Raw genomic sequence first — 25,386 nt, 5'->3', positions numbered from 1 at the left:
AGCCATTATCGAAAAACTTACATAATCATCAGTGGCATCTTTTACAGCAGTGATGGTCAATACAAGAACTAAAGGCACAATGGTGGTAAACCATGACAAGGAAGAAATTTCAGGGATTAGCTATAAAGAAGAATATGAAATCATTATGTATGCTACACACAACTATAATAATAATAATAACACTTACTATAAATGGCTGGCAATATTATTGCTAAAGTATTTCATTTATGTGGCTGCTAAATTAACAAATGCTTGCTTTTTACCACGTATTTAAAATATTAAAGTCTAATACAGCATACCTATTACTCTGCGTCCACATTTCTTAACCACACAAATTAGTTTTAGATACTGTATACCTGTGATCCCCCTTTTTTTTGTAAAAGGGCCACCAATAAGTGCTAAACATTCCTGCATCCTACCATATCTTGTAAAGGCATCACAGCGAGGGAAAATTCCCAATGCACATATACAGTGGACCTAAACACTCCTGCGCTAAGGTTACATAGGGCGCCCTAACCCTTTTACATTCTATGATTTATATTACATGTATTTTAATATATGAAGTAATTTCCTTGAAATGTTTCAGGTGTCATTGTAAGGACTTGAACCCTATTACGACATTTATGGTATCACTTATAAGACACACACACAATCACATTCAACTAGCCTTTTCATGGCGGAGACAGATTTCTGTGGGATAAAGAAAAAGTATCATATAAATGATGCCATTAGTGGGCATTAAATGTTCCTAAAATATGTTTATTGTGATACACCTTTTAACATGCCCAATCTTCCAATATCAGCTTAATTGCTTAATTGTAAAAACACCTCAGAGCTGCAAAGGGAGTTGGTGTTGGAAGACTCTCCTCTGCAAGATGGGGAGCATGTAGCTATATAACACGCAGTGCTTGTCGCCTACTGTGAGTCCCACTGTAAATTATTCCTAAATGGTGAAGGATCTTCACTCAGGGGCACCAGCCTAAGATATCGTATTAGTACTGGCCCAGGGGGCAAATTTACTCCTGTCCCCAGCCCTGTTCTCCCTTGCCACATTTCCTCTGTCACCATGTATTTATATTAAAGGAGATGTAAGTCATGATGATGTTACATTTTGGGAAGTTCAGATGAGTTGTAGTTCAGACAGCAGGATTAGATAGAGTGGTGACACAAGGAAATGCATATTCACAGGGCTGAGTGAAATTGTGTCAGGGGATTAAGGAAGTACATCTTTTGGGCATCTTCAATAGGTAAGTTTAAAAGCTTCTAGATTAATATGGTCAGTTGGAGTGGGACAGAACCTATATAAATTCAATATAGAAATAAAATTTTGTTTTAGCTTTTGACCATAAATACTCTTTAATCCTTTTGATGCCAAGCCCTCCGGAACGTTTTTAACCTGAGCTGGCCAACCATTTTTGCCATTTTTCCCATTGTTTTGATTTTCTACTACTGCGTTGCTAATGTTTGACCCCCAAACCATATATTTTCTGAAAAAACAGACCCGGTAGAATAAAAAGTGCTACTAATTTTGTAGGCCCTACGATAATTGCACAAATATTTATCAAATCATTATTAAAACGATAAAAATAAACAAATAAATTGATAAAAGCACACTTAAATATCAATGCACAAAAAAGAAAAAATCCGACTACGACTAAATCTAAAAGATAAAACTGTATTGAGTTAATAACTAAATATTTGTAATTTTTAAATTGCACCTTTTTGCAAAACGGTAAAAAAATAAAAATAACACAAAACTCTATTTGGTTCTGTTTTTATTGTAATTTATAAATGTATTTTTTTTATTATTTTTTTTACTGTTGGGGGACTTCAGAGAAATATCAGGGGTCTAAACAGACCACTGACATTTCCTTTTTGAAATAGAAAAAGAAATTAAGGACACAGAGTCCTCACGTTTTTTTTCTGCAGCCCCAGCACTGAATAAATGGAAAGCACTCAGAACAGAGGCTTCCCATTAATTCACAAACTGGAGATAATAACCATTTACTATCAACTAGTTAGGTAGAAGCCTCTGTTAGAAACTCATGAATGAACAGGAAGTGATGTAATGCATCTATGTGTCCCCAGTAGTTTACAAACATTGGAGTAATCAGCGATCACTCCAGTGTTTGTGGTACACACAGAGGATCAGTAAATATCACAGATTTACCGATCCTCCTGCTCTGCCATCCTGAGCAGCTTGGTCACGCACAGATCACAGAGCCGCCAGCCAAAGTGAAAGTGACCGCCAGCGGCTCTGCTCTCCTCACCGCTCGGCCATCTTGATCAGTGGCTCCCTCCTCCGCTCCCCCCGCCGGCCATTTCTCCTCAGGTCCCCACTGCCTCAGCCCACACAGGTGAGGGAGAGCAGCGGGGATAGAAATACATCCCAGACTGGAGCGGCTCCAGGGGGAGAGGAGAGGCTGCAGATTGCGGCGGCCAGCAGCGGCGGAGCTGGTGGCGGGGGCACCTGGAACTTTTGTTCATAGCTCTCATCAGCAACTTTTTAGCCACTGCTGACAGCTATTATTTTACAGAGGACTGTCAGGAGAACTGTTCTGGTATAAGTTCAAGGTAGCTAAAGCGACAATAAGCTTATAGCGGAACAGTAAAAGCTACCGACGTAAGGCTTACAGATGTGGCCTGATGCAAGCGGTTGTATTCCGCTGTAAGCTTACATCAGTGGCAGCGAAAGGGTTAATGGGCCTGTAAACCTATAAGAGCACTACAAAATGTGCTTTATGATAAATATGCATGTAAAGTCCCCAGGGATACAGGGATATAGAGATATTTAGCTTTCTATATTAAAGTTGAAATCCAAGGGACTTCAACTCCTCCATAAACAATACACCCCTCCCTCCCCACGCAGCAAATCCAAAAGACCCTTATCCAAATGCCCCAAATACTCCCCTAAATTCATGGTCACATGATGCCCCAGATTCTGAGCCTACTTTCATCTGGACTATAGAGTGGGAGGGTGCTTCTTCAGTTGTGCATGTCACCAGCTTGTGATGCGGACACTAGGCTGTCAATTGGCGGAATTTTCACCAGGCCTTAAAAACCCAAACAGCTACGTGGTGGGAAGAGGTGTCGCAAAGGGTCATATGACGGTGAACTCAGGCAAATGAAAATAGGTTTAGAAACTTTTTTTTTTTTAATAGTCAAATCTACTACAAAACCACTTCAAGAGAAGTAATATTATCTGTATAGGACTTTAGCATTGAACAGCTCTTTCTGCAGAAAAGGCAAGTATTTTTGCCCTTCTATTACTCTGCACTCTGCACAACATTGCTTTATGTAAACATTTTAATAAAGTTCTGCTCTAAGAAACCAAAGGGTAAAATATTTGCAATACGCACCTGTAATATCAGCAGGAAAAGAAAATATGCATTGGCAACTCGCTGGAATTGTTCAAACAAATTGATAGGCAGGAACGTAAGTACATTATACTTGGACGTCTTGATTGCATTATTCTAAAAGCAAAACAAAATGCTGGTTGATTACTATTGCAGAAAAAAATGTCCTCGCTCTACAAAACATGTTAAGGTTTAAAACAGCAGAGGGCAATAGAGAAGCACACTGAAGAGGAGCACATCGCAACAAGAAAGTACTTCTCTATGTCAGAACAAAGATGGATTTGTTCTCTGGCTGTACACTTATGTTAATAAACACAGAGTAAAGGGTATACAAACATGCCCATATTAAGGACAGGTAAATGCTCTCAGAAACACTATGGTCACTCCATTACACAAAAGTTTGTACATAAAACGTCTAAATTTAATTCAGACTTAGCAAATGTAGAATGTTTTTGTCAACACATACAATAAAATGTTTGGTTTAAAATACCAGGTTTGGGAAGCTGGTCCTTTAGTATACTGCCTTGCTGTGATTATTACCTAGTTTTGGTTCTCGACCAATCAAATGTGTACCCATATACCACATTCTTCTAATAGTAAATTCCTCATAACAGTTTAGAAAGTAAAAACAGCAGTGTTGCTTCTTACTAGTCAAAGGATAAGTGCACTTTTTCTAACAAAATATTAATATGCCTTCCCAGCCACCACCTGCCACTACATTCTCTCTTAGCAGTCTGTCCGACAGGTCCCTGGGGTCACCGACCTTCCTGACCTCTCCCAGCCACCCCTGGCTGTTCCGTGTGCGTCCAGCACGCACCCGAGTTTGTCTGTGTGCTCCCTGCACACACACACAACTCCAACACTCTCCTGAGCACTGGGCTGGCTTTCTGATAAGGCTGCTCTCAGCCACCTGATTAGCCCAGGCTGGTCAATGGCAACACCTGGCCCCAGGACTGGAGATCTCATCCCACCCAGAGCTCTACGAAATCTCCAGAGCTCCAGATCCCAGCTGCAAATAGGAAAACCTGGAATAACCTGAAAAGCCAGGTTCTTCCTTATACCATGCTTTACTTTCTGGACCCTCTCAGCCCCTTTGGCTGAGAGTCCTGGGTACCAAGGTCGCCATCCTCCACCGTGGCATTGGCTTACACTGCCACAATAGCAATATAAGTTTAAAAAAAAAAGCCATATTGCAAGTTTTATACCCCTAGTACATAGGGCAGGCTTGTTGCAAGGTTCTTTTATAGTGGTCCTTGCCATTCCTTTTTCTATGCCATATAACAGTACCTGTGCATAGAGACTTTTATAAGCTACTTATCGCACCCTCTCTCCTCTCAAAGCTTTGCAGCAATACCTAGATAGAAGCTGTGAAAGCTAGTAAAAAGCAACTCTAACTTCAGAAATCAGATGTCCATCGCTAGAAAGTAAAGTCTGCCAAGATACAATGACATCATCCCTCCTTTCCCAGTTGGTGAGATAAGATCCCTCTTTTTAGTCTCCCACTGAAACCTCGGACAAGCTCGTACTGAGGAAGTTTGTCCATTAGCTTTTCTATTAAAAAAAACCTTGTTTACAGAGCTCAGCAGCTCAACCTGAAATTCAAACCAGTGACTTAATTCCCTCTCCTAAGACTGTTCTGCGCAATATAAAAAATAGTGTGTGTATGTGTGTGTGTGTATAATATATATATATATAGATATAGATATAAATCTATATCTATATATATCTATATATATCGATATATATATACACACACACACACACACACACTATATTGCCAAAAAAGTATAGGGGCACCGCTCCAAATCATAGATTCAAGTGTTCCAGTCACCTCAATGGCCACAGGTGTATAAAATCAAGCACCTAGGCATGCAGACGCTTCTACAAACATTTGTGAAAGAATGGGTCGCCCTCAGGAGCTCAGTGAATTCAAGCGTGGTACCGTGATAGGTTGCCACGTGTGCAATAAGTCCATCCGTGAAATTTCCTCGCTATTAAATATTCCATGGTCAACTGTTAGTGGTATTATAACAAAGTGGAAGCAACTGGGAACAACAGCAACTCAGCCACTAAGTGGTTGGCTATGTAAAATGATAGAGCGGGGGTCAGCGCATGCTGAAGTGCACAGTGCGCAGAAGTTGCCAACTGTCTGCAGAGCCAATAGCTACAGACCTCCAAACTTCGTGTGGCCTTCAGATTGGCACAACAACAGTGCGTAGAGAGCTTCATGGAATGGGTTTCCATAGCCGAGCAGCTGCATCCAAGTCTTACATCACCAAGTGCAATGCAAAGCGTCGGATCCAGTGGTGTGAAGCATGCCACCACTGGACTCTAGACCAGTGAAGCCGTGTTCTCTGGAGTGACGAATCACTCTTCTCTGTCTGGCAATCCGATGTGCGTGTCTGGGTTTGGCAGTTGCCAGGAGAACGGTACTTGTCTGACTGCATCGTACCAAGTGTAAAGTTTGGTGGAGGGGGGATTATGGTGTGGGGTTGTTTTTCAGGGGTGGGGCTTGGCCCCTTAGTTCCAGTGAAGAGAACTCAACCTGATAGAGCACCTTTGGGATGATTAGAGCGGAGACTGCGAGCCTGGCCTTCTCGCCCAACATCAGTACCTGACCTCACAAATGGGCTTCTAGAAGAATGGTCAAACATTCCCATAGACACACTCCTAAACCAAGTGGACAGCCTTCCCAGAAGAGTTGAAGCTGTTATAGCAGCAAAGGGCGGGCCAACTCAATATTGAACCCTACGGACTACGACTGGGATGCCATTAAAGTTCACGTTTGTGTAAAAGCAGGTGTCCCAATACTTTTGGCAATATAGTGTATACACACACTCACACACTCACATCAATTTACATTTCTCTTTTTAAAAAAGCTGGTAAAAGTGGTAAAAACATCACAGCTTGTAAAATAATGTTTTGGACTTGCATAAAATGTGACAGACACAAAAATGTGACAGATTGGTAAGAGAACAGCAACTTGCACTTAGTTGCACACTGAAAGCATTTGCACAAATATAAAACAGAACAAGCTCTTACATGTGAACACTCTCAATAATGTTGGAGAAAGTTTCAAATTAGCCTTTGTAACAGCTTGTTAGTTGTTTGCACTTCAGAAGAAGGTGATGATTATAGCACTATTGTAACGCGAGCAAGCTGTTTATGACACAGAGGTACCCTGAGAATACATGGCAGTACATACTACAGAGCTATGGAAAATTAAATGCTTCTCAGATATGCTAAGGACACTGTGAGCCCAAGAGGGATCTGGCAGCTGGAAAACAGTATGTTGACCGTGCGAATAAAGCTCCACCTTCATTGCAAGTGCTAGAGACCGAAAGCTTTCTCTGCCACAAGGACACCACAAACTTTCTCAGCAGCACATTGTTATAGGTAACACTTGCCAGATAGACTGAGAATGTTTCAAGTGAACCTGCAATCTGAAAACTTGACCTGCCCATAAAGAGAAACAATGCTGTGTTGTATTAGAAACTGCTCACTAAGCAAATGTAACAAACAATGTCATAGGGTCCTGCTTTAGGCTGGGTTCACACCATTTTCCGGACCAGATGGGGAACATAGTACATTGCATTTTTGCCGCAATTTGATTTAGCTGAAAATGGTCTTTCAGGTACGTTCCAGTGCGTTCATGTGCTTTTTATGCATTCCAGACCAGACAAAATAGGACAAGCAGTATTTTTCTGGTATGGTCTGGAAAGGACTGTGTGTCTGGGAACAGAGGCCAAAATAGCATAGGGATACATTGGGATGCATTTTGGGTCCGGAAACAGTCTGGTGGTAATCTGGATGTGGTGTGAATGGGCCCTGAAAGAAGAACTATGAGGCAACCTTTTTTGCCCAAAGTTCACTTCAGGGTCACGGAGGGAAAAATACTGTGTCTCTGATGACCCAAAACTCAGTATATAGCGGGCTATTGCATTCTATATGCTGAGAATGCAGGGCTGCTCCAAAGCCAGGATGGATCCCGACAATACTGTCGAGATCCACCCCGCTGGCTGATTGACAGCTGGCTCTGCCTATCTAGAGACAGAGCCAGCTGTACCCACCCCCTCCCCCATCCATTCCTCCAGTCAGTACTGAAGAAACAGAAAGGAGAGGGGGGGAAATCCTTGCGGGGAGTGGTGACTGATAGTCACCGCTCTCTTCAGTGAAAGGGTCGGGAAGTCAGCAAATCGGCAGTATGTGTTCACTGACTTCCCCATCAATATAGCCGACCTGTGACAGCTTCTTTGTCACAGGGCAGCTTGAATTATGGAGATGAGTGTTTTTCACTCTCCCAATATTTCTCCTTTAAGTGTAAAGTAAATATGTCATAAACAACCTACAATTTGTTAGTATTTGCTTTACAACGGGAACTACAAGGTGCCAGCATATAACTTTAATTTTAGTCAAAGCCTCTTAACACAATACACACTACAATCTGATTGTGCTCTACAATTTCTGTACAATCTCCTTTAGGTTTAGCAAAACTTTGTAATGCAAGGATTATATAAAGCACTATGATCATATGACCTTGTCCACAGCAGTAGAACTTAATAATGTCTCAACGAAAATAAACAGATGATGCAAAACTCGCCAATTCTTATTCCCACCAAGGCCAGCGATCTTCTACTTTGCCTGGTTAACACAAAGCACCGATGGTTCACACATGATTTCCTTTAAAGAAAAAGGAAGGACCTGTGTCTTCTTGGAACACAGAGAGGAGTTTATCAAAACTGGAGCAGACAAAATATGGAGCAGTTGCCCAGGGCAACCAACCAATCAGCATCCCTCATTAGTGTGTTCAGTTAAGATTTGAAAATTAAAGAGAGAAGCGGATTGGTTGCCATGCACAGCTGCATCAGATTTTGTCTGCTCCAGTTTTGATAAATTCCCTTCACAGTTTTTCCAACAAGAGAACTTAATATGGATGAAAGTGCTCACTAACAACCTGGAAAGGAAGCTGAACATAATCATTTTATTTCAGCGTATCAGAAGTAGACTTGTATAGGGCTATGTGAGAAGTAAACGTAAAGTGAGAAAAAAAAAAAAACTAACTGCATCATTCTATACCCCCTTCATTAAGTATTTAGTAAATACAGCTTTGGCAGCTATTACATTTCAAGTATCTGTGGATCAGTTCCCATTGGCTTTGCACGTCTAAAAGCTGCAAAATGTTCCCATTCCTCTGCAAAATTGCTTCACCTTTCTCCGGTTGCATGTGGATGGTGAATGAACAGACCCTTTGACATCCAGCCACAAATTCTTTATTGCATTAAAGCAGAAACAAACTTGAAAGTTAAAAAAAATGCTAGTATATAGATATTTATGGTAGAAGAGACTCTGTATGTCTCTTCTGCCATAAAATATTTCCCCAAGGTAGCTGAACACTCCTGATTCTGGAAGAATAATCATACTTGCATATTATGGCAAAATCTCCTCCCTTCGTGCACATACAGCCCACTATTATACCCACGACACTCCTCTACTGCACATACTGCCCTGCTGTCATACCATCCACACTCCTCTCCTGAGCAAACTGGCTGCTGTCTTATCCTTTGCCCTCCTCTCCTGCATATATACTAAGACAATTCTTTAACATTGTTTTTTAAATTCCCGTTTAATTGTCAACCACAATCAAGGACAGAGATGGCAACCTTGAGCTCAGGAGAGAAGTCAGGAGACAGGTCTTCTTCCTAAGCCAACAGAACAAACAGCTCTATCAACTTATCTTCCTCAGGGAATGCAAAGGCAGATAGAGGAAAGACAGAGGAACATTCTGAGGGAAAAGGAGAGGGAGCTTTCTTGCGGCCCCGGCAGTACAAAGCCACTTAAAGGGGCAGAAATGTCCATGAAATCAGCCACAACTGTGGCAAAACTCCTCTTTAGGGTGGCATGAGAAATGCCTCTGAGGGAGGAGAGGAGGTCCCTTAGGTGGATAGAGACTTAGAAAAAGAGTCAAGCATAGGGCTGGCAGAGTCACTAGAGGGAAAACAACAAATACCTCTGAACTGTTGCGAGGATGTGAGCCACAGAGCTTGCAGATCCAATGCCCCCCCCCCATGTCTATGAACCGCCATGTACTGAAGGTAAGCCCCAAAAGTACTCATGACCTGCACACCCTGGCCTGTGTCCAGACACTGTAGGCAAAATGTGATCCAGTGTGTTGGTGGATGTGCGGTGCTGTACTTTGCTTGTGCACAGTTGTGCCAGCTGCACAACAGTCGGAGTGCACACCAGGAGAGAGAAAATGGCAGAAGCATGTGCAGTATGGGCCTCCAGGAGGCTGCACAGGTGCAGGAGCAGCCTGTAGTCTGCAATATAGAAGACACAAAAGCACCAATATCAAATTAAAATGCAGTTCCCCACTGATAGCCAGAACCATAGTCACAGCCATGCTCCCAGAGTTAACCTCTAAGAGATTGGAGCCACCTTACTGCACACCTGGCTGGGCAAAGCCCTAGGTTACCTCACCATACTTCCTCTCTGAGAATCTGGCAGCAGCCATCTTAAGGGAAATGCCATCAAAATCTTCACTCGCCCGTTCCTTCCCTAAGGGGGTCTTAAGGGGCAGCTGCAGTAAATGCCAAGCTGAGTGGCACAGCCAAGGAGAAAACCAATGCAGATAACATTCTGAGAGCTGAGAGGTGATGTGGTGGCTGTAAGCAGCGTAGGCAAACTTGCTAGAAGAGTCTGGATGGTAAAAAGAAGTACAGAAAGTATTCCCTTCTCTCAAAGCAAAGAGAAGGTGTCCACCACCTAAGGACAATAGAAAAAAAAACGAATATGTTGTTATCTCACGACAAAAAGAAAAAAAACCTTCTTCGCTACAAGCAAAATGTCAACAGATTATATGATATGAAAGCAGTGCCGCACTTCAATTCTTTCCTCCAATAATGCAAACAGTGAATCAACTGTTGACAACTTGTGAAAGTTATTAACAGTAAATCAGCATTTTTGATCAATCAACATCATAATAAATGTCAAAAACAACATTTTGTGAGTCCTTGTTGTCCCAAATTATTATGCTGTCCTGTGCAGTTCAAAAATAAGAGGTTTCCACCATCATTCATAAGTGCATCTTTCACCACCACTCTTCTGCCAAAGACTTCCTTTAGCACCTCTTAGTGATCCCCACTCTTAAAATGCTGCTCACCTTAATCACCTTATAGTTAGACCTCCTAAAAGAAGCAGGTCCCTCTTTGCCTTTCAGCCAGCTGGGATTATGCCTCCAAATGCTGATGGCTCCTTAAATCAGGCCTCCTGTGCTCTTAATCAACTCATGCAAAGGGTAAAAGAAACATCATAGTGCACTCCGTTATCAAAGGATACAAACATGTTATTAAAATATACTCACAATAAAACTTAAAAGACAGAGTTCTCAAAGTACAATCCAGCGAGAGCCAACAATCCACAAGGATGCCTTTCTCCCTGGATCTACAGATGCTTGTGCCTCCACACAGCACTCAAATCTTCACCCACCTGTTCTGAGGCAGGCTGGGAGTGGAAGGCGATTATTTATTATTTATTCATCACAGGTATGTATATAGCGCCGACAATTCACACAGCACTTTACATAGTGTACATTCACATCAGTACCTGCCCTCAAGGAGCTTACAATCTAATGTCCCTCACAGGCATACATACAAGGGCCAATTTAGACAGGAGCCAATTAACCTTCCAACATGTCTTTGGAGTGTGGGAGGAAACCGGAATACACAGAGGAAGTACATGCAAACTCCTTGCAGTTAGTGGCCTGGATTATACAGGGTTGCCCTTACCGCTTTAATTTGCCAGTGTCCAATAACCTGAAGGTAGCTGCATAACCTATTGTCTCTACAATTAACTCCCTGTGTACTGTGGTGTACGATCAAGAAAAAGAAAATAAGAAACTTTATTTGTCTCTCTGTTTTATAAAGACTGACCACTGTTTATTTTTGGGTGTTTTAAAATGTCAGTAAACCCAAAACATGAAATTTCCTCCTAACCTGTAAAAGCATTCAGACTATAGGTGCCATTGTTTCCTATTAATAGTCTATTATGTGGTTGTTATTACCAGGTTCATCAGAGCTCCCTATTCAGAGTGGCAACATTATTGCAAACTATCTACATTCTTCTGCATTACCACTCAGTCTGTGCATGATGACAATGAAGGGAACCAATTTTAACTCACCACACAGGCACCAAATTAACATACAATGTAATGTAATTCTGTTTTGGAAAACCCCTGCAACAACCTCCTTGTTATGGGAGATCCATCAGTCAAATCAGATATCAGGAGGGAAGCATTAGCACTGCAATGCCAGATAGCAAGGATAACTTGCTACAAACTTGTGTCAGGGTTAAATTGTAATTCGTGTTAACTTGCTGCACACATTCCTGGCAAGTTGTAGACTTGCAGAACACTTGCAGCACAAGTTCTAGTTAACACTTTTTGAATTTGTAGCAAATTTGCATGGCAAGTCTACAGCAAGAGTCCTGAAGGTCTTAGCAAGAGCTCTGCAAGTGTACAGCACCTTTTGCAAAGCACGTTGATCTGGAGACTCGCAATGCAGACTTGCTGTAATTGTGCAACAAAATTGGCAAGTCTAGCAATAGTTTAGGAAGTCATTTTCAAACTTGCAGCTCAATTGCTTGCTATCTGGGATGCTTTGTCCCAGAAATGCAATGTTAGTGTCCTTATAAACAAAGCAAATGATGAAATAAAATATATCATTTCCATCTACCGTTATGTTTTTTGTGTTTATAACTAGGGCTCCTGTATGACAATCTAATGAAGTACCAAATCCAGTTACTATGCGATGCAGAAGCCTCATAAAGTAAACAATACAATTCTTTTCCCTTCCCTGACTGAGCCAAATCCTCCTTTGTGTCTCACACTCTCCCCTCCCAGACCCTGCAGCTCACAATGGGAGGGTTTCATCAACAGAGGCAGTGCTGTCAATGCAGAAAGCAGTGGGTAGGACCTGCTGAGACCAAAGTGACAAGCTACAGGCTTGTGAATCTGCAGTGATAATGCTGATGGTCATGCCTCCTGTATTATTTTTTCATCTAACTGTAGTGCGAGCAGGCACAGTCTACATGAAAGTGTCAACTCTGCTCTCTATTCAGGAGCAGTGAAGCGTTGTTGCCACACCATTACAGGAAGCTGCACTATCGGGACTTTACTGCTTTTTTGTGGGACTTTGCAGGGAGATGAGAGAAAATTGGAATTGCTGCAGCATATATTTTTTTAATGGGAGGCCATATTTCTACTTTAATCTAACTATCTAAAGCTCTATTCATTTCCTCTGGTAAAGCAGCAATAAACAGATAACTAAGGCTCGCCCTATCGCCACAGGCAAGGAAGCATTATTCTAAAGTTCAGTGCATGGCTGAAAAATATTTAGATTCAAATATAATTTGGCTTAAGGGGAATATAAGAATGGGCCCATGATTTAACATATATGACCTTGTGCTTGCATGAATAGGACTTTGGAATAGACAGACATCCTTTTGCTTTGTCCTTGAAATCTGAGAGCTTTGTCAGAACATGAGAGTATATTACAGTGACGATTGTCTAAAGAGAAGATCTGTGTCTTTTAAAATAGGCTGACATATGTCATTTAGAAATGTACATGACTTAGTAGTTTGATCAAGCCATATTGAGAGTATAGAACCTCATTACGTCTATGTGTAGTGAGAATAGAACTTCAAAGTATATGACCTTATCAGATTAGCCTATAGTTATTTTAAAGTCAGAATATGGATATAAGAAGAGGGAACCTTTAAGCAAGAGAGACTACAGGTTGCACTACAGGGTGGGACAGGTTCACCCAAGCACCCACTCAAAAGACACTCCAACTGACATACAGCAGACGAGATACAAAGACACCTGTTGAAGACTATTTTAGTCTTGAATCTTCACAAGCCAGAAAAACTTCTAAAGCTGCCCATACACCTTGCGATCATCGGACAACACTTTTCCTCCGATGATCGAACCGTCATACGAATTTCATACAGCGGCGCCATCCTGCCCTGATTATTGCAAGGTTGGATCATCTGTAATTAAAAGAAAGCACCTGGACGAATTGCGGTAATCGACCGCACGTATTTTTGTCTGTGCATGTGCAGTGTAAATCGTACGAATTTTGACGTACGGAAACGCCACCAACCTTGCGAAAATCGTACGATCGAGCGAAGTTTTCTAACCTGCTGGTTAGTCAAAAGTCGATCGATTGTACAGTATTTGCGATTGTACACTGTGCATCAACCTTACGAATAAAATCGGACAAAAACGCGATCGCATACGAAAATGGGCCGATATTCGTAAGGTGTATGGGCATCTTAAGACTTCACACGAGGTAATTTTCAAGAATCATTAACTCTGCATTATTCTCTGAACTATATATTTTAACTATTTGTTTATTCATTTCTGCTATATCATTGTATGCTATTGACTTTATGCTATATAATTAAAGTCACAAGTTTTTCATTCAACTGGACATTTTTTGATGAAGATTATAATCACCTTAAGACGCTTAAAAATGTAAGTGTCATTCAAGAAGGAATTTCTAACAATGGCCTATGGACTGAAAAGCACCAGCTGAATATGACCGTTAATATTATTATTATTAATAATATAATACAGGATTTATATAGCACCAACAGTTTGCACAGCGCTTTACAAGGAGGACATTACAGTTACAATGCAAGTCAACACAAAATGGTAAGAAGGGCATTACCAAAGTGGTAGGGAGAGCATGTATATTATGTCTAGATGTTGGTTAATCTGTGGAGCCAGATGAAAAAAAACAAAGAAACAATCTATGAATATGATTTTGTCATTTGACTATGTGTGATGCAACCACAAAGCAATACAGCACCGCACAGCTCGTCAAGAAAACTCCCCCATGAGACCGGCTTGCCTGCTGGAAAGACAGACATACAACATGAATGAAAGCACAATGTAATTACTGTTACTGTCAGAAAATCAACACTTTGCTGTAAAATAAAAGATCCCCATTTCTCTGTCAGTCATACACATCTGGAAAAACTGGAAAACAAAAAACAGAACCAGTGTGTAGACACTTATCCCACTCGGATGTCATACTTGTCAACAGTAAACGCTACCATGCCTCCTACAGATTTCACAGAAGAAATAACACAGACAACACATTATTATGGTATTCATACGGCCGAATAGAGCGGGAAAACCGCTCATGTGTGAATGGAGCCTAACTCGTGCAGAGAAAAGGTCAACAGGCTGGCTCTACTCTAGGACAAGGCTGTGTAAATCTCAGGAATGGACAGTATTACAAATTTCCTGGCAGGCAAAACAGCTCCCAGGCCCCATTCACACCTAATGCATTCGGGCTGCGCTGGGCATTTTTTTCCAGCACAGCCCCAATGCAGAACAAGGCAATTTGACTTGTAACGGATAGGCTCAGCTCACACCCCTGCAATGCGATGATGTGCGCTAAAAAGTAGTACAGCATGCAGTACTTTTTTTCAGCACACCACAGTGAGACATGATACAACTGCATCGCACCGCGGTGCGCCCCTCAAACTTAATGAAATGTCACTTGTGCGGATGCTGGCGTGAACAAGCCCTTAGAGATGTATTTTAACTGTGTATTAAGGCTGGGTTCACACCTGGGCGTTTTTCAGCGCTGGTCAAAGCAAGTGAAATCCCATCATTTCCTATGGGCATGGTTCCCACCTGGGCGTATTTCAGCCCGTGGAAACGCGCTGAAAAACGCCCTACGCCCAAACAAGTACAGGAGCTTCTTTGGGGCGTATTTCAGCACATATCCATTGGTATTCCCGAGTGTGGCTCGGGGTTAACAAAGCGGTAACCCCGAGCCACACCAGGGAATACAGCGTAGGTCTTACCTTGTCCGCGATCCCCGCTGTGTCCTCCAAGCTGAAAAACGAGCAGGAAAAATGCGCCTATAGCACGCCCAGGTGTGAACCCAGCCTAAGACATTTTTGTGGAGCACAGGAAAAAAAAAAAAAAAAAACACTCATTTGAAATGCTTTAAATTACTTGTAGTATTTTTCCTCTCGATAACTTTTTCATATTCACTTTCAATGTGCCTTTGAAGAAGAATGTATTGTGCCTAAGCTCCGTCACAAGAAGTAGAAGTGATCTTCTGGTTCAGGTACTCATCGCTTTGTCACAGTAAACTGTGCTAATGAATCTATACTTGATAGTCAAAATGTAAATAATTTACAGGTCTGTTTTAAATACTAATTTTTAACGTGATATCAAACCCTTGTTTGTTTTTTTAATTGTGCAGAGAAGATCCACTTGTACATTTTTTTTTTTTTAATACAGCCCATTTAATTTATTATTTCACATGATTTACTGCGGCCCCCCTTCCCTCCCGTTTACAGGTGTCGCCTTTGCCTTGCAGGTTGTGTGCGTGCTCCCAAGTGGGAATGAGTGGGGCTGTGTGCATCCATTGACACACCCAGGACAACAAGCCATGCCCCCTGGCCCCGCCTCCTCCCTTCTCACAGTATCTTGATGGGCAAGTGCAAGCAGCCTATCGCTGCCCTGCTCTCATCGGCCTTGGTTTCCCTCCTCTCAACCCGGGAACTTTGAGGACACATTGCAGATCGTCTGGGAGCTGGCGGCGGGGGACGTGGAGTATAGGTAAGTGTTTGGGGGTGGAGGGGCAAGGAAAGGTAGCGGCACTTTTGCCTAAATGCAAAGAATGCATTAAAGGTAAAAAACGAATAGCCTTTATTACCACTTTAAGTCCGTGTTCACATATGGGCAGCATCGTTTTTGCATGTTTGTTTGCATGTGTTTGGCGTGCGGCTATTTGCACGTTTATTTGTGTTTTGCACATTTTGACGCGGGTACATGAAGACGCGCGTTTTGACTGGCAGCTTAAGAAATATTGTGGCCAATGCAAACGAAAATGTGCAACATTCCTCTGCCGCGCGTTTTCTTGCATTTCCATTCAAAGTCTAGGGGCAAAAACCCTTAAAAAGTGCTTTTCCAACTGCTCAAAAACGCCTAGGTTTGAACCAGGCCTAAAAGGCAACTTATAGCACTTAAATTAGAATTAATCTTTTCCTATTGTTATTTTGAGCAGAGTAAATTCTGGTTGGTTGCTATAAGCATCTACATGTAAGCACTCTTTTCTGAATAAAGCTACATGCATTGTATTCAATAGAGATGTACCAATACCTGTATATTGGTATCGAGTACGAGTACAGATATTTATCTTCAGATCGCCGATACCAGTACATCCAGGAGCATTGAGCCAGCTTCACGGCCAATCAGGAAGCCGGGTAATGGGTAATGACTTCCTGATTGGGCATGATTACTTCTCTTAACACAGTATTAGGAAAGTGTCTGCGCTGCCCACAGAAGTAGGGTTTCAGCAATCATTTGTCCATGCAGGTTGGGGTGAGAAGTCTGCCATTTTACTTTCACAATGAATTCAGTTCCAGTTAATTGCAGCCACAATAAAACTATGCAGTAAATTAATAAACTGTCAAACCGAATGCAGGTCTCCATACAGTCTATTCAGATCACATGCAGTCAGCACAAAGAATTCTTATTGTAACTTGAAATGATTCTCAATTTGGCCATCATCTGCCAGAGAGTGTTTAACTATCCCTAAGGTATAGATTGTTCTACAGGGCAATCATTGATCTTGAAATAGATAGACAGTGTTACTCTAAACGGTGACTTCAAGGCTTCAAAAGCTAGACTGAAGCCGTTCACAGCGGATAAAGATGTGTTATTCATGAAACCAAAAGCTGATTTTTATAAAGAGAATACACTGTAGTTGTTAAAGTGAGATTAGGATTTAAAACAAACTGTACTGTACTTATTTTTACAGAATTGGTTTCCTGTAAAGCTTCAGGGGAAATCTCAAATCTTTTAATTGAAGAAGCACTAGAGAGTACACAAACCTGGAACATGTTTCTATGCATTTCAGATTGGACAAGTGGATTTGATTTTATTAAAAGTGTATGTAAAGGCAATTGTTATAGTTTTGTATAGAGGGGAAAGGGTTGGATCCTCTATCAGCTGTTTACTGCTGCTTGTGTTCCCACTGGGGAGATGCAGGCCTTTGAGTAATAGGAGATTCAAAATCATTGTCACCAGACAGGGGAAATCCTCCAATTGGGACACCTGTTCCTATGACAACTCTCTAATAACTGGAATTTCGTTAACTTTAGAGAGATTTCTTGTATTTTTCTGTTGTGTCTCCAGGACAGAAAGTGAAGTGACGGGGGTCGTTGCACGAACCAGGAAGAAATAGCCGGTCCCCCCTGATTATGTGCCTTGATGCATGCTTTTCTTAGCTCCTCCGCCAGTTCACTCAGCGCCAAGAACTGAAGGAAATACCAAGTGCTTCCAGGCATGGAGAAGCACATGACTAACCCCATGGCCCAAGTGGGCCAACCAACTCACACAGGGAGTCCATAGCCCTAAGTAAGCAACAAGTTCAGTAACTGGTAGTTTCTACATGACTTTCCTTTTACTGCAGTGGCTGAAAGGAGCAGCAGGAAAGCTAATGTAAGTAAGCCTGTAAAAGTTTGCATTAAAAAAGAACTTCGGGATTTTTTTTTTTTTATTAACTCCTGCAGTGGGGCTGCCCCTGCACTGCAAGGGTTAAGTGTTCGTTTGTGTCTAGGTGCTAAAATAACAAAAGATATATTCACACAATGCTCCGAGCCAGCCAACTGTCACAGCACTCCCTACAGCCTGTCCCCTCCTCTGCAGCACATTAGAATGTTCCCCAACGTCCTCACGTCTATGCCCAGTGATACTGTATAGACGGGATGATTTACTGGACCTTAGACCGCTGCAGAGGAAGGGGAGAGACATTCCAGGGAGAGGTCTAAGAAGCCAGCTCAGAGCTTTGGGTGAGTAATTATTTGTTCCCTTTTTGTTTAGCTAGACATAAACAAGCAGTTAACCCTTACAGTGCAGGGGAAGCCCCACTGCAAGGGTTCATTTAAAAAACAAAATTCCCGTAGTTCTGCATTAAAGTGAACCTGTTGTTTTGGCCATGCACAATGTAACAGACTGGAGCAACAATCACAAGTCTGTTCATTGTTCCATAAAATGAAAAATGAAACCTGATTGGATGCTACTGTCAACAAGCTCCAATCGTGTGCTCATTTTATTTTCTACAGTTTTAATATGTCAGCTCCGTTTTTATGACTTGTGTTTCAGTTAGATTTCTTAACGACTTCCTTCAGTTGGCAGAATGTAGGTCAGTACACTGCGGATGAAGAATGCAGGATTTATTTTTCTCACAGATGCAATGTGTTAGTGGAGTTGCCTCATATTGAAGACTTCCTTTTTTTGGGGATGTGGCAAAATAGTCAACTAATTTAGACCACAGACAGAAAGTCAAGGGAAAACAACCTAGACTGGTGTCTACCTTTCAAAGATAGTCAAGAATGTTTAGAATCTGTTAGTAGAACATTTGCCACTCTTGTTTGCCCAACACTCACTCGGACATCAATGAAGAATGGGTTACCATGCCTCAAATGTCAGCACAGCATAGCAATATGCATCTTTATTACCTTAGACATGTGTATTGAGACTTTCAGTTCTGTTCACAATGCTGGAATTGAGAGCTAGAGAGTGTGGGGGCACTTGGCAAGTGTAAGAAACACTTGCCAGGTGCCATCTTTAGAAGCCCATGGAGACTTAGCCTTACATATATGTCCTGCTGCCCTTTTCGTCATCCCCACACAGATGCAAAGTACATTTGTGTTAATGTGGAACTTCAAGTACTTTCTTGATAGAGTGACAAAGGATAACTGTTTCTAACATTGAGCAGACAAGAGTAGTTAGACTACATAACGTGTGGTTTCCAAGCAACCCAAACAAAACAAAGTGCTCTTTATATCAGTACTGTTGGCTCTTTATTATTATGTCTTTCAGCGCAAATATGAAAAGTTTCCACCAAAATGCTACCTTATCAAAGTCTGTTTGCATATACTGCTATAAGAAGCAGCATACTCTTCTAACTGTAACACCCAATAAGTACATGTGTGCAAAAGGAGAGCGACTGGCCAGTAATTTCAATAGAGAATTATAATAATTATTTATGGCCAAACAGCATAATTCCCGTGAGCACTGAGCTTATTCGTGGCTTAATCTTTTACGGTGTTGAAACGCTGTTTTACAGTATGTATACAGTGAGTAAACTATTTCGATGCATTACTGTAATGTTTTTTTATGTGACTTTCACAATTTTAAATGTTTGCTATTCCACATTTCTACTACAGTTGTAATCAGAATTATTCAAACCCCAAATTCCACCAAGTCCTGGAAGATTCTACAGTGGTCATCACAGTCACCAGACTTGAACCCCATAGAAAATCTGTGGTGAGGTTTGAAGAAGGTGGTTGCAGCATGCAAACCCAAGAATATTAGGCCATTGCTAAGATTGTTCAGGAGCACTGCCAGAAGCTGGTGTCTGGCTATGCATCTCGTTTGCAGCAGGTCATAACAGCAATAGTGTGCTCTACTAAGTACTAAAGATCCTTGCCATGAAGGGGTTGAATCAGTGATTAAAAGTTGCATTTTCAGTTGAATTTGGTGAAACTACTTAAAACATTAGTTGTAATGACCTATTTCGATTGCTTTTGTTTGATGTGTTCATTGCAACAGCTGCAAGTCTGTAAATTTTTCCAATAAACCTGATTTGCAGTGGGGGTTGAATAATTTTGATTACAACTGTACTGTATTACATATACAAGTCTGTTTGGAATCTCTATATCGTGAGTCAGATGAAACAAAGTTTGGATGGCTAGTAGTAAATTAGCCACATTTAGCTGGATATGTTCTGTAATGTTAAAGACACTTTACTGCTCATCCATGCAGCTTCTTCAGCTCTAATAAGTGTCATAGTGATACCTCAACATTTAGGGCCGGTTCAGACCACAAAACAGTCCGTTCCAGAGCAGTCAGCCTCTGAAATGCACTGTATCGTCACCTTAATCCAATCACCATTAAATGTGTCAATGCAGATGCTGATTGTCCGTGACACTAATAAGAACTGTAGAAGCTGTTTGGATCAGCAGTAACATGTCTTCAACATTACAGAACATGTCCTGTAGAAAGTAACGAAATACTATTAGTTATACCAGGGGTAGGCAAACTCTGGCTCTCCAGGTTTGGTGAGATTACAAATCCCGTCATCCAATTGCCTCTGGGAGTCATGCCTATGGCTGTTAGAATCTTGCAATGCCTCATGATATTTGTAGTTGCATCACAGCTGGAGGGTCAGAGCTTGCCTACCCCTGAACTATACCATGATCTGGATTTTAAAAAAAGAACTTTCACAGACACAAAGAGAGTGCATTGTTTTCAATGAAAGAAGAACAGTAAAGTACAACCACTGTTCAGCACTTTTCTGCAGGAAGTAAAGCTTGCATATCTAATAAGCAAATATGGCTGACCCCGTGTACATATCTATCTATAAACTACACATAGAAATAGGGCGGCAACCAACTAATCGATAATAAGAAGGGTCGTCAACTATTATCATTATCGATTAGTTGGATCCCCTAGCTCTCTCCTTCATGCTGGGAGGAGGGCACAGCAAGCAGTGGGTGGGTGCAAAAGCCAGCTTACTATTGACTATTGCAATTTGAAATGGCCAATAGCAGGCTGGCTATTGCACCAGCCCACTACCTGCTATATTTACATTCAGCTGCAATCTGCGGTGGCCTGACATATTCTGCTGCGGGAGGTGCGCTGCAGTGCCATTCATTTCAATGGCATCCCAAACGCGCCTCCCACCCACAGTGTGATCGCCCGCACTGGAACGCATGGTACCCCAATGCTGTGCGTTCCAGTGCAGTGCGATTGCAAAAAATTGTGCATGCATTTTATACTGAAGTAAACTTTGTTTGTAACACTGCATTTGTGTATTTTATTTTAAGTTAAGGATGGTATTTATTTAATTTTTTTTATCCGATCGAAAAAATTATCGGCCAACTAATCGATTATGAAAATAATAATTAGTTGCAGCCCTACATGGAAACAAGATTTATAATTTTTTAAAAAACAAAAAACGACATCACTATGACATTTTGTGACTACCTAACTACATGTAAATACCAGACAAACCTCACTGCATTTGAGAAAGACTCATAACCTACTGGGAAGGGGCAAGACAATCTTCTTCTATTTAATGGACTGGCATGTATGATGAACAAAACAAACGGACTATGTTTTATGTTTGCAAATACACCAGGGTGACATATGTGACACAAACTCATTATCAAATTGGACCCTGCAGTACAATACAAGGTGTACTCTTCCCTCTACACAAACCACCTACTATTAGTAGGTGTAATATCTACCTTTCAAGGTGTTCATGTCGCACCCAGTAATGTAGAGGTTGGGGGTAAAGTAAGTATAAATCTAATTCTTTTACAGGTACATTGGTTTTTCACTTTACAGGAACATTTTACTCGTACTAACAGTAGGTGTTTTGTAAAGGTGGTGTGGGGGGGTCCAGTCAAGTTTGAACAAGCCTTGGCATAAACCCCAAGAAACTTACACAAACATCTACAAGTGTGAAGGAAATCCATGCAAGGCACACTAAGGCCCCGTCAACACCAAGGCTTTTCTCGTGTTTATTTTTCCGCACTAAAAAGCTCAAAACAAGAAATCCCATTCATTTCTATAGCCCCTGTTCACACCTGAGCACAGTGTCGCGTGTAGAAAAATGCCCGTGGCTGTAAAAACTACATGAGCTTTTTCTTGGCCAGATCAGCGCGATTTGTCCCCATAGACTCAATAGAAAGGGCTTGAAAACACGTGTTGCAATTGTTATGCGTTTTTACGTGTTTTGCCCATTTAAATGAATGTGACAAATCTGCTAACTAAAAACACACAACTTTACATACGTGAGTAACCGCGCAAAAAAACCCTGTGCGGAATCCGCACTGAAACGCAGCCGCCTTGGTTTGAACGGGGGCTAACAAAAATAATATTTATCATAACAGCTGCCAAATATATTTTAGCAAACTAAATACCCTGTTTACATCTTGCTGCTGGCCAGCAGTCCAGATTCCGCAGTCAGCAGCTGAATGCAAGCTATGGGGAGCAATAGCTAGCCTGCTGTTGGCTATTTCAAATTGCAATAGCCAATAGAAATTGGCTATTGCACTCGCCCAAAGAGCAGAAGAGCGGACCTGGAAGTGAAAGTTCTTGGGGAGGGGGGGCTTGGAGGAGACTTGCTATTACCTCTGAAGCAACCATAAACTACAGTTATCCGGCATCTACTGATCCCCGTGGGTACCGGATAACTGGTGGTTTATCGTACTTTAAGATCCCATTTATACAGAAAACATGGATTAGCTATGGTCAACATACCCTCTAAAGGACAGGGGTGGGCAAACTCGTTCCAAAACATCTAGAGGGCTGGCGTTTGCCTATCCCTGCTCTAAGAAATGGCGGAGTTAAAGCTCAGAGGGCACTGCCTTTAATACAGCCATACTATGTATGAGAGTAAAGACATCGTTCAGAGATGGCAAGCTATATAACCTTTTTTTCCAGATCTGGAACTCACACGGGCACAAACGTCAAAATGCAATTGATAAAGGTTTATCCCAACTTTTTTGTTTAATTTTATTTAAAATACTGCATTACTACAGTGATGGGACACAAATTGAGCTTTTACACTATAGAAGCACAAGCTGAGTGTGCACTTTTCTGGACAAAATTCATGTTTCGAGTTTTCTTTATGTATGTGTTTTATTTTTTTGTCATTTAAATTATTGGTCAATACAATAGGCTGGATTGAAATAAATGTGCATTTTGCTCCCTAATTTTCATCATCATAGGATCCCTAAAAAGGGATTACAGACACAATATTACAGGTTATATGCAGAATTTGCTTCCCTACAAATAGCAATCTAAAAAGGTACAAAATAGCTGACTTCCATCTTCTCCATAAGAACATGCTTTCTAGTTAAGTGGCTGATCAAACAGATGAATAATGTACCTTCTTTCCAATCGCCGACCAGCTGTATAAAAACCATGACATTACATGGAAGCTGATCTGCAAATTAAATATTAATGTTCCACTTGCAATGAAAGACTAAGATAAATGTAAGGTGTATGATTTGGTTTCAAAGGAGTCCCCATTGATGCAATCTCAGTTTTAGACACACCTATATTTTATTTGTCGCATTCAGACAGTTTTCCATGAAGAACACAAGGAGATTTATAACTTTCGAGGCTTTCTATCTGGCTGCACGTATACAAAGGGGAGGTGTGTCAGGTATCAAATATCTACCCTGAGGGGATGGTGAGCAGCCAGGGATTTCTGCTGCATCCAATTACTGTCACTATCTGCTGGAGAGAAAATTATTAGGTAAGAAGCATGCAAAGAGAAGCCCATGTCTTAACCTCTATAGTGCTGGGAAGCTTAGTCAGCACAGGAGAGTTTGTACAAGAACACTGCACCAAAGCTGCATGATTAACCTTTCTACAAAGGATGCAATGATGACTTGTACTAAATGCACTAGCAGTATGACAAAATATAATAATATGGAATTGTAATTATAAAAACATGCAACACTCTTAGTATTCATATGATCAATAGCCGCACTGCATGTTTTTTCATACAAAGTGTGTGTGTGTATTTGTGAGTGTGTAAACCTCTTTTTTAAGATAAATAAAGCCGAACAGTACAATAAAATTACCCACCACCTTTAAAAATGGCACTGAACTGTCACCTAAGCAACCTGCAACATAACAACACACCCACACTGGAGAACGGAAAGAGAATGTCAATGCAGTAGGCTTGCAAATAGACACACATACACAATATTACCAAATACTACACCCCTCCAAATCATCAGATTCAGGGGTTCCAATCACCTCCATGGCCACAGGTGTATAAAATCAAGCACCTAGGCATGCAGACGCTTCTACAAACATTTGTGACAGAATGGGTCGCTCTCAGGAGCTCAGTGAATTCAATTGTGGTACCGTGATAGGTTGCCACCTGTGCAGTAAGTCCATCTGTGAAATTTCCGTGCTACTAAATATTCCATGGTCACCTGTTAGTGATATTATAACAAAGTGGAAGCAATTGGGAACAACAGCAACTCAGCCATGAAGTGGTAGGCCATGTAAAATGACAGAGCGGGATCAGCACATGCTGAAGCGCACTGTGCGCAGAAGTCACCAACTGTGCGCAGAGTCAATAGCTACAGACCTCCAAACTGTGTGGCCTTCAGATTGGCACAACAACAGTGCGTAGAGGGCTTCATGGAATGGGTTTCCATGGCCAAGCAGCTGCATCCAAGCCTTACATCACCAAGTGCGATGCAAAGCGTCGGATGCACTGGTGTAAAGCGAGCCGCCACTGGACTCTAGAGAAGTGGAGATGTGATCTCTCGAGTGATGAATCACGCTTCAATGTCTGGCAATCCAATGGACATGTCTGGGTTTGGCGGTTGCCAGGAGAACGGTACTTGCCTGACTGCATCGTGCCAAGTGTAAGGTTTGCTGGAGGGAGGATTATGGTTTTTCACGGGTTGGGTTTGGCTCCTTAGTTCCAGTGAAGGGAACTCTTAAGGCATCAGCATACCAAGACATTTTGTACAATTTCATGCTCCCAACTTTGTGCGAACAGTTTGGGGATGGCCCCTTCCTGTTCCAACATGACTGTGCACCAGTGCACAAAGCAAGGTCCATAAAGACATGGATGAGCGTCTTTGTGGTGGAGGAACTTGACTGGCCTGCACAGAGTCCTGACCTCAACCCGAAAGAGCACCTTTGGGATGAACTAGAGGGAAGAGTGCGAGCCGGGCCTTCTCGTCCAACATCAGTACCTGACCTCACAAATGCGCTTCTGGAAGAATGGTCAAACATTCCCATAGACACACTTCTAAACCTTGTGGACGCCTTCCCAGAAGAGTTGAAGCTGTTATAGTGGCAAAGGGTGGGTCAATTTAAAATTGAACCCTACGGACTAAGACTGGGATGCCATTAAAGTTCATGTGCATGTAAAGGCAGGAAACCCAATAC

At 41.7% G+C, this 25,386-nt stretch overlaps 1 protein-coding gene across 1 annotated transcript in view; it reads right to left on the bottom strand.

The window, feature by feature from the left end:
• Positions 1-25,386, bottom strand: part of LOC108796986 (probable phospholipid-transporting ATPase IM) — a 209,310-nt gene that overhangs the window by 165,470 nt on the left and 18,454 nt on the right. Inside the window, exons 3-4 of the mRNA XM_018568555.1 lie at positions 3,360-3,473; positions 22-120 (exon numbers count right to left, since the gene is read on the bottom strand). Of these exons, the coding sequence (XP_018424057.1) occupies positions 22-120; positions 3,360-3,473 (213 nt within the window). The remainder of the gene's footprint in view (positions 1-21; positions 121-3,359; positions 3,474-25,386) is intronic.

The sequence above is a fragment of the Nanorana parkeri genome, unplaced genomic scaffold (genome assembly GCF_000935625.1).
Source record: "Nanorana parkeri isolate BGI_ZX_2015 unplaced genomic scaffold, ASM93562v1 scaffold1207, whole genome shotgun sequence".
NCBI lineage: Eukaryota > Metazoa > Chordata > Amphibia > Anura > Dicroglossidae > Nanorana > Nanorana parkeri.
Note: the sequence above shows the minus strand (reverse complement) of the source record. Positions and strands in the feature narration are given on the sequence as shown.